The sequence below is a fragment of the Mya arenaria genome, chromosome 7 (genome assembly GCF_026914265.1).
Source record: "Mya arenaria isolate MELC-2E11 chromosome 7, ASM2691426v1".
Classification (NCBI taxonomy): domain Eukaryota; kingdom Metazoa; phylum Mollusca; class Bivalvia; order Myida; family Myidae; genus Mya; species Mya arenaria.
The window spans coordinates 22,999,903-23,011,143 of NC_069128.1; the positions used below are offsets into that span (position 1 = coordinate 22,999,903).

Sequence of the window (11,241 nt, forward strand, 5' to 3'; positions counted from 1 at the left end):
TAAAAAAGCATACCTATTTATATTTTTATAACTGTATGACCATGTATTTTCGCATATCAAGTGTTCGGTCATTGTGCCCTCTTTAGCGCAAAAAGAAGGATGATTAACTGTCCATAAAATGAACGATTTTCGACATAAAATTGATAAGATCGTGAATCTATACTTTGACATATGTTGTCATATAACCCAAAGATGTTTCATACGAAACGTTAACTTACTACAACAAAAAGTGTTCGGATGTGTGACCTTTGCCAGTATCGTCCTATATCCATGAATGGTTTTTGTTCACGATACGCTCATTTCCAACCAATGGTTGAGAAAAGAGAAATCTATATTTTAACATTCCAGATTTACTCGTCATCTTTATCCCCATGGGGTGTGTGATGTTTGCTGTGTTGGTCATCGGTATTGCAGTTTTGGTCAAATGTAGAAGGTAATTTGTTTATATGGATTAAAGTATGAAGTCCACATGACTAAATATTATAATACTAAACATGTATACTTTATTAATAGCATGAATGCGTCGAAATTGAGTCTAAAACAAAACCTCTTTATTTCATTGTTTGGCGAACGTTGTGACCCTTGATTCCTGTGACTTATACTAGTTGATAGTTATATTATGTCTGTCATGTTGTGAGTCTTGTGAAATACGATCATTATGGCTAAACCAAGGCATAGTAAACATTTACATTGGTTGCAGCTCTTTGCCCAGTCGTTGCCTTGACATTTATTTAAGTTTATACGTTTCGCTGTTTGAGTTTTTTTTCCTTCAGACAGTTTGAACCCTTAAACTTAATGTAAAAATGCAATATGACGTACATGGGATATATAATAGGTAATACATGTGTACATGACGTCAAATATTCCAGAGAATAGTATCAATTGATGACGGACATAATGCGACCGGAATGTTTTAAAGTCTTTGATACATTTAAAAAACATGTAGTTATTATGATTTTTTTTTAATTATTTGAATCGTGTTTTCCGAATTATAGATCGACAGAAACAGGACGAGCGTGCGCGCCTTTCGAAGTCTTTACTAATTATACGTTGAAGTTGACGCCATAAAGACACCAGTTGTTATCCGATCTTTATGACACTTGTTCAGAACATTTCTCAGCATGGTACTTAGAACCAGAGTGAATATGGGACAAATCGGTTTAAATTCAATGTAGAAAGGTCCAATCAAGAAAAATGTTTTCGCATTAATGCCTTGATATGATAACATATTGAACACTATGCCCCCGACTGACACATTCCCTTTCTGAATGACACAGTATATATGCAACTTATATTAACGTCCCGTTTTAATATCAGTATTTTCGACTCTGTGACATGTCTTTATGTTTACAGACGACTTACAGGGAAACATGGCGAAGCAAAATTGGGGAATTCTGGAGGTGATGGCGCTCAGAAAATGTCCGCCTTGCAAGTCTCCTCCTCAACAGTTCAGGTAGCACGTTTATCATTCTAAACATAGGCAATTATTTAGAACTAAACATATTGAGGATACTAAAATATTTGTGTTCAGCTTATTTAATGTATATTCCACTATGTAGCTATTTAGGGACCATTACGTATGGCATATAAATATACTTCAAAACAGAACATCGTTTACAGTAATATAATGAAATGTACACGCCTAGTAGCCAAACAATTAACGAAGACTCTGTGTAAGATGCACTAGGTCAACAATGCAATTGCAAACACTAACGGGACACACATAGAACCCAAATATTTGACAAAGACCCTGTTTAGTGGCAATAAGTTAACAATGCAATGAACACTACCGGGACACGCTTAGAAGCCAAACATATAACAAAGACCGTGTTTAGTGACATCAGGTTAACAATACAATGAACACTACCGGGACACCCCTAGTAGCCAAACAATTAACGAATACTCTAGATGCTCTAGGTAACTATAGAATGAACACTACCGGAACACGCTTAGTAGCCTAACATTTAACAAAGACCATGTTTAGAGGAGTCAGATTAACAATGCAATGAACACTGCCGGGACACGCTTGGTAGCTAAATATTTTTTAAAACGACCTTGTTTAGTGGCACAACGTTTATAATACAATGAACACTACCGGGACACCCTTAGAAGCCAAACATTTAATATATACATTGTTTAGTAGCACTAGGTCAATAATACAACGAACACCCCCGGGACACCCTTAGAAGCCTAACATTAATCAAAGACCCTGTTTAGTAGCACTAGGTTAACAATACAATGAACACTACCGGGACACGCTTAGTAGCCAAACATTTAACACGAGTGTCATAGTATATTGATATATGCATGTTGGGACCGTTGATGCCATAGTTGAGGTGAGTTAAATGCTTCCAAATGCTCTTTCTTTATGGGTGTTTGTGGTATTTCAGTCGACGGGCTCCGATGGACATGCCAGCACCAACTTTTCAAACCCGGTTTTTGAGACATTTCAAGGCGAAGAACCTGGTACATGCATGAAGGAAGTCGGCAAAGAAGATAATTCATTGGGCAACGATTTAACAATGGAAACAGAACTAGGGCGTAGCGAAATGGTGGGTGTGTCTGAAGTAACAAACCAAGACAGTGATTTCAATTTCAGTGCAGATGACCTTAAAACATCTATATTAGGAGAATAATCAGAGAAGAAGTAAGCTGGAAAGTCTTGAACTTATGCTGTCATTCCTTACCTATTTGGCATTTTTCAGATACGAATATATGATAATTGGTTGATGTAAATGTGAATACTGTTCTTACTAAGTCGGTTGCAGGACACAAAACATACGAAAACGTGTTTTCTCCACAGTTCGTTTTAAATAACAAATTACAGCACATGACATTTAACAACATTTCCATTATTTCACATACAAAGTACAGTTTTTCTAGCCCAGTCTGGAAAGAAGTTTACATAAAACCTTCGTATAGTTAAAGTAGTCCTTAGGTCGCATTTTGATTACCTAGATCTATATTAGAGAAAGTCACGAACTTGTATAAATGTGTTATAAATTATGGAATACAGAAGCTACCACACGGCTGCTACGCAACGCTGGCCACATCGAGTGGTTAAGTGAAATATAAAGTCTGGACAAAGACAACCAAATTATGTGTCACTTGCCTCTAAATAAGTGTGTATTAATGTATGAATATAGTATATATTCCTCAATTTCATAGCTGTCTGTCCTTTATGCCTTAGTTTGGTGCATCAGCTCATCTTTTTAATCTGGTATGATGGTGATGTCATAAATAATGACCTTATTATATGCTATGTCTAATGGCCGTATTATAGTGCATTTTTCATTCAATAAAGTCAGCTTGTAGATCTTGTATTATTTCATGAATAGTTGCCTTATTCTAGCGCGTTTCCCATGAAAAAAAGACAGTTTGAGCATCTCGTATTATGTCTTAATGTATGGCCTTATTCTAGCGCTTTCTCACGCAATAAAGTTAGTTCGTAAATGTTATATTATGTCATGAATGTGTGTGTTAATGTAGCGCAACTGTAGCGCAATTCTCAAGCAATAAAGTCATTTCGTAAATGTTATATTATGTCAAGAATGTGTGTGTTATTGTAGCGCAACTGTAGCCCAATTCTCAAGCAATAAAGTCAGTTTGTAAATGTTATTTTATGTCATGAATGTGTGTGTTATTGTAGCGCAACTGTAGCGCAATTCTCAAGCAATAAAATAAGCTTCAACAGCTCGTATTATGTCCTTATGTTACTGCATGTCCCACAATTCAACACTTTCTTTCAAATAAGCACCAGTAGGTACTCATTTAGAGCATGATTGACAAAGAAACTTGAGTAAACTTAAAAAGAAGCAAAAGTAAGTCCTACGTTGTTTTGAGCATGCTCTACGAGTAAACAGGAGTAAGTCTTACGTCTTAATAATATGATTTACGAAGGATGTTACATTACGGAATAACATTTTCTTTTAGGACATATCTTACATAGAGCTCAAAGGAAATTATAAATTTAAAGGGACTATACACCAGATTCGCACCAAAAAAAAATTATTTTTGGTGTAACGAATCTCATGACAATTATTTAATTAAATGTTTTACTCTTTGATATCATACTTGTAAAAGCAATCATCAAGTTCTTTAGGATACGAAGCAAACACTATCTACTGAACGTTGTCCTGTATGTCTACTGAACGTTGTCATGTATGTCTACTGAATGTTGTCATGTATGTCTACTGAATGTTGTCATGTATGTCTACTGAATGTTGTCATGTATTTCTACTGAATGTTGTCATGTATGTCTACTGAACGTTGTCCTGTATGTCTACTGAATATTGTCATGTATGTCTACTGAATGTTGTCATGTATTTCTACTGAATGTTGTCCTGTATTTCTACTGAACGTTGTCCAGTATGTCTACTGAACGTTGTCCTGTATGTCTACTGAATGTTGTCATGTATGTCTACTGAATGTTGTCATGTATTTCTACTGAATGTTGTCATGTATTTCTACTGAATGTTGTCCTGTATGTCTACTGAATGTTGTCCTGTATGTCTACTGAATGTTGTCCTGTATGTCTACTGAATGTTGTCCTGTATGTCTACTGAATGTTGTCCTGTATTTCTACTGAATGTTGTCATGTATTTCTACTGAATGTTGTCATGTATGTCTACTGAATGTTGTCATGTATGTCTACTGAATGTTGTCATGTATGTCTACTGAATGTTGTCATGTATTTCTACTGAATGTTGTCCTGTATGTCTACTGAATGTTGTCCTGTATTTCTACTGAATGTTGTCCTGTATTTCTACTGAATGTTGTCATGTATGTCTACTGAATGTTGTCCTGTATGTCTACTGAATAATGTCATGTATTTCTATTGAATGTTGTCCTGTATGTCTACTGAACGTTGTCATGTATGTCTACTGAATGTTGTCCTGTATGTCTACTGAACGTTGTCATGTATGTCTACTGAATGTTGTCCTGTGTGTCTACTGAATGTTGTCCTGTATGTCTACTGAATGTTGTCATGTATGTCTACTGAATGTTGTCCTGTATGTCTACTGAATGTTGTCCTGTATGTCTGCTGAATGTTGTCCTGTGTGTCTACTGAATGTTGTCCTGTATGTCTACTGAATGTTGTCATGTATGTCTACTGAATGTTGTCCTGTATATCTACTGAATGTTGTCCTGTATGTCTGTTGAATGTTGTCCTGTATGTCTACTGAATGTTGTCATGTATTTCTGTTGAATGATGTCCTGTATGTCTACTGAATATTGTCATGTATTTCTACTGAATGTTGTCCTGTATGTCTACTGAATGTTGTCATGTATGTCTACTGAATGTTGTCCTGTATGTCTACTGAATGTTGTCATGAATTTCTACTGAATGTTGTCCTGTATGTCTACTGAATGTTGTCATGTATGTCTACTGAATGTTGTCCTGTATGTCTACTGAATGTTGTCATGTATTTCTACTGAATGTTGCCATGTATGTCTACTAAATGTTGTCATGTATGTCTACTGAATGTTGTCATGTATTTCTACTGAATGTTGTCCTGTATGTCTACTAAATGTTGTCATGTATGTCTACTGAATGTTGTCATGTATTTCTAAATGTTGTCATGTATGTCTACTGAATGTTGTCATGTATGTCTACTGAATGTTGTCATGTATGTCTACTGAATGTTGTCATGTATGTCTACTGAATGTCGTCATGTATTTCTACTGAATGTTGTCCTGTATGTCTACTGAATGTTGTCGTGTATTTCTACTAAATGTTGTCGTGTATTTCTACTGAGTGTTGTCCTGTATGTCTACTGAATGTTGTCCTGTATGTCTACTAAATGTTGTCGTGTATTTCTACTGAGTGTTGTCCTGTATTTCTACTGAATGTTGTCATGTATGTCTACTAAATGTTGTCGTGTATGTCTACTGAATGTTGTCATGTATGTCTACTGAATGTTGTCGTGTATGTCTACTAAATGTTGTCCTGTATTTCTACTGAATGTTGTCCTGTATTTCTACTGAATGTTGTCATGTATGTCTACTAAATGTTGTCGTGTATGTCTACTGAATGTTGTCCTGTATGTCTACTAAATGTTGTCCTGTATGTCTACTAAATGTTGTCCTGTATTTCTACTGAGTGTTGTCCTGTATGTCTACTGAATGTTGTCGTGTATGTCTACTGAATGTTGTCCTGTATTTCTACTAAATGTTGTCCTGTATTTCTACTGAGTGTTGTCCTGTATTTCTACTGAATGTTGTCATGTATGTCTACTAAATGTTGTCGTGTATGTCTACTGAATGTTGTCCTGTATTTCTACTGAATGTTGTCATGTATGTCTACTAAATGTTGTCCTGTATTTCTACTGAGTGTTGTCCTGTATGTCTACTGAATGTTGTCGTGTATGTCTACTGAATGTTGTCCTGTATTTCTACTGAGTGTTGTCCTGTATTTCTACTGAATGTTGTCATGTATGTCTACTAAATGTTGTCGTGTATGTCTACTGAATGTTGTCCTGTATGTCTACTAAATGTTGTCGTGTATTTCTACTGAGTGTTGTCCTGTATTTCTACTGAATGTTGTCCTGTATGTCTACTAAATGTTGTCGTGTATGTCTACTGAATGTTGTCATGTATGTCTACTGAATGTTGTCATGTATGTCTACTGAATGTTGTCGTGTATTTCTACTAAATGTTGTCCTGTATTTCTACTGAATGTTGTCCTGTATGTCTACTGAATGTTGTCCTGTATGTCTACTAAATGTTGTCGTGTATTTCTACTGAGTGTTGTCCTGTATTTCTACTGAATGTTGTCATGTATGTCTACTGAATGTTGTCCTGTATGTCTACTAAATGTTGTCATGTATTTCTACTGAATGTTGTCATGTATTTCTTTTGAATGTTGTCCTGTATGTCTACTGAATGTTGTCTGTATGTCTACTGAATGTTGTCATGTATGTCTACTGAATGTTGTCCTGTATGTCTACTGAATGTAGTCCTGTATTTCTACTGAATGTTGTCATGTATGTCTACTGAATGTTGCCCTGTATGTCTGCTGAATGTAGTCCTGTATTTCTACTGAATGTAGTCCTGTATTTCTACTAAATGTTGTCCTGTATTTCTACTAAATGTTGTCCTGTATTTCTACTAAATGTTGTCCTGTATTTCTACTAAATGTTGTCCTGTATTTCTACTAAATGTTGTCCTGTATTTCTACTGAATGTTGTCCTGTATTTCTACTGAATGTTGTCCTGTATTTCTACTAAACGTTGTCCTGGTTGTCCTGTCTTTCTACTCAGTCTATTCAAAAACGAATATTTACCCGATAATATTCACTGCTAGCAATGAATGTGTGTATCAATAAACAAGCCGATATTTAAACGGTAAGTAACGAGAAAGATACGTTCAAAGACAAAAAAGTAATACAATCAATATATATATATATTGATATATATATTTCATTTTTTTTTTAATCAAGATAGAATAACTGCAGCCAGCCTCGATCTAAATTTAGTCTTAATCACCGATTTGAGGCTACCTCATATAAAGTTTTAGTTTTGTTACAATAAACGAATTTTGGCCATTTTGAGTGGAGTGACCATTGGGTGTCATCCTTTAAAACATCGTATGCGGTAAATCGTTCATAGTCCATAAACAAATTAAAAACATCCTTAATCGAAAGTATTTCTCAGTGGACTTTTGAGGAAATATATTACTTCTTTAATATGGCAGAGTTTCAACTTTCATGTAAGACATTGTTTGCAGCAATACAAAACAAATGGTGCTGTAAATGAAAAAAAAAATTAAGGGTGTGTTAATAAATTTCACTGCAAAATATCTAGAGGTCAAATGTATGAATCCTTTTTAGTATTTGGTTTGGTCGAGGCTATCCAAAATGTTCATTGATTCGTTTAGTTATCCAAACATGAACACTTACCAATTAAATCGCTTTAATGAGTCAACTAGCCAGAAGATAACCTTTGGATGACTTATCAAAGTTTTATACCATCGGCTTGACTTACTTACTCGCTGAAACGACTGGCGTTTGTCTTTAAAACTATTTAAAAAAACCCGTTTAAACGGCTTGACTTATTCACACAAAGATATTGTTTTACAAACTAGACCTCGTACTAATTATATGAAAGCATCGTTTACATATTACAGCAGAATTGTTTGGAATAATATACCTTTGGAAATACGAGAATCAAAAAACTTTAATACGTATAAAATAAAGGTCAAACAGTACCTCATAGGAAACTTGTGATTATACAAATTGTGATGTTTTATTCATAATTATATTTAACTGGGAGTATCTGTCTAATATTGATTCAACATCATCATCATGTCATCATATGCATCATTATCGTCAGCATCAACAGCATACTTATAATCATCATCATCATCGTCATCGTTGTTAGCATCGTCTTCATGTTTGTCTTATGATTATTTGCCATATTTTCATTCTGTTTCAGAGGGCCATATCGAAAATAAGATTCTGTAGTTTTGTACATGATCTTAATATGTCACCTTCTTAAAATAAAGATATTATTATTATTATTATTATTATTATTATTATTATTACTCACTGAACGACTTACTAACTCGTCAAAACGACTTACGTAGTTCGTTTAAATGACTAAGTAATACCTTAGTATCTCGCTAGAACGACTTACGTTTCTCTTTAAAACGACCTAGAGCCTCACTTTAACGACTTACGTATCGCTCTAAAAGGACCTAGAGTCTCACTTTAACGACTTACGTTTCTCTTTAAAACGACATAGAGTCTCACTTTAACGACTTACGTTTCTCTTTCAAGCGACCTAAAGTCTCACTTTAACGACTTACGTTTCTCTTTAAAACGTCCTAGAGTCTCACTTTAACGACTTACGTTTCTCTTTAAAACGACCTAGAGTCTCACTTTAACGACTTACGTTTCTCTTTAAAACGACCTACAGTCTCACTTTAACGACTTACGTTTCTCTTTCAAACGACCTAGAGTCTCACTTTAACGACTTACGTTTCTCTTTCAAACGACCTAGAGTCTCACTTTAACGACTTACGTTTCTCTTTCAAACGACCTAGAGTTTCACTTTAACGACTTACGTTTCTCTTTCAAACGACCTAGAGTCTCACTTTAACGACTTACGTATCGCTCTAAAACGACCTAGAGTCTCACTTTAACGACTTACGTATCGCTCTAAAACGACATAGAGTCTCACTTTAACGACTTACGTATCGCTCTAAAACGACCAAGAGTCTCACTTTAACGACTTACGTTTCTCTTTCAAACGACCTAGAGTCTCACTTTAACGACTTACGTTTCTCTTTCAAACGACCTAGAGTCTCACTTTAACGACTTACGTAGCGCTCTAAAACGACCTAGAGTCTCACTTTAACGACTTACGTATCGCTCTAAAACGACATAGAGTCTCACTTTAACGACTTACGTTTCGCTCTAAAACGACCTAGATTCTCACTTTAACGACTTACGTATCGCTCTAAAACGACCAAGAGTCTCACTTTAACGACTTATTAATGAATATAGTGATAACACTTCGAATGCCTCTAGAAGGAATGAGTTATTATTGTGTCTCTCACGTTGCATCTGCTGTAGAATACCAACACGTCAAACACACACAGAACATTAACCTATGCATTGTTGTTATTTAAAAGTGAATTCCATAATTAATCAAGTGAATTTGAAAAAAAACGTCTTGCATCAGCTTTCAAAGATTGTGCTAAATAGCGCATTTACAATTAAATACGAAAAGAAACATTTTGAATGTCATTTGATACAAAATAGAACAAAGAAAACACGAAAGTTTTTTAAGTGTGCCATTTGTCAAAATATTTGCACGCTAAAACAACAAAAATGAGCTCTCTTTAACTTAGTTACTGAGCGTGTTTGAACCAGCTATTGTTTTTTATTCTCTTCCCGTTCGAAACATTCTATGAATATTTAATGGACCCCTTAAGCTTATGTTGCTTGCCACAAAGTACGCAGACACTTCCGTTTCCAGTTCCATTCCAGGGGCGTAGCCAGCGTTACGCACTTACGCACGTGCGTAACATCAATTTGAAAAATGAAAAAAAGACTGGCCGAACTTGAGATAAAAGTCGAGGATAAAGCTATGTATTGACATCAGAATAAAGCCTTAAAAGAAAGATCAGCTATAGGAAGCATTGTTTCTCTGTGCTAGATAGCTTACAGAGCCTAAACAATCACTGGTAACTACAGTCGGCGGTCTCGAACCTATAAATCCCGCCAAATACACATCAGTGCTAAACATGTTAGTTCCATTTTTCCGTGGGGAGCAGCCCCCCCCCCCCTGAACCCCCTACGGATACAGAATATCACCCTCCCATACCCTCCCACATTTGTGCGTAACATTCAGAACAGCCTGGCTACGCCCCTTCATTCTATGTTAATTTAAAACTTTTTTATATTGGAACCATATGGAAATACCGTGCAATAAGCTTATAAGAATAACACCGGTGATAAAATGAATTCATTGTTTTTCGAACTACTACTGTTTTTAGTCGTGTAAGACATGCATATTTAGTTATATGTTTCAACGGACTAATTTTCCACTGCTCTGATTTAATTTGGACCAATTTATTTCACTCAGGTTTTTTATAAGACAGGATATCAGATTTCTTGTAGTATCTTGTGAAGAGAAAAAAGTACGATATTCCAATTTGAAGACGGGTGCGTTAGAAGTGTTAGTAAATAAAAACGTATAGTGTTGAACTTCAACTCACATAAAAGAACAGACACAACTCATTTCAATATACGCTGTAAGTAGATCGCGTAGTGATTTCAAAGATATCAATTACTGAAAACACTTGACTCTTAGCTGTTTCAGGCAATAAGGCACCTTCCCGACATTGAGTTTCCTTAAGATTAATCTATTTGGGATGAATAGGGCGTAATAATATAACCCCACCATTACCCCATAACCCCCCCCCCCACACACACACACACACACACACACATACACACACACACACAGACACAGACACGCACACAAACGCACTCACGCACACACACACACACACACACACACACACACACACACACACACTCACACACACACACACACGAAATGATATACATGTAGGTGAAACTGTGTTGTGCTCGTAGTGTTGGTGGGGGTTTGTTTGTACAAAGTTATATTTGCGCACAACGTAGGTTATCATGCTCAACTCGATTGTCTTTATTGTTATAAATGCATATTATGAAGGCACAGCTGAAACATATACACCTTTATATATGAT

General features: G+C 35.6%; 1 protein-coding gene across 3 annotated transcripts in view; it reads left to right on the top strand.

The window, feature by feature from the left end:
• Positions 1-3,696, top strand: part of LOC128240624 (low-density lipoprotein receptor-related protein 2-like) — a 145,934-nt gene extending 142,238 nt beyond the window's left edge. For all 3 annotated transcript variants that reach the window (XM_052957329.1, XM_052957330.1, XM_052957331.1), the window contains 3 exons: positions 349-433; positions 1,354-1,453; positions 2,391-3,696. In XM_052957329.1, coding sequence (XP_052813289.1) covers positions 349-433; positions 1,354-1,453; positions 2,391-2,636 — 431 coding nt within the window. In that variant the 3' untranslated portion in view covers positions 2,637-3,696. The remainder of the gene's footprint in view (positions 1-348; positions 434-1,353; positions 1,454-2,390) is intronic.
• Positions 3,697-11,241: the final 7,545 nt, after the last annotated feature.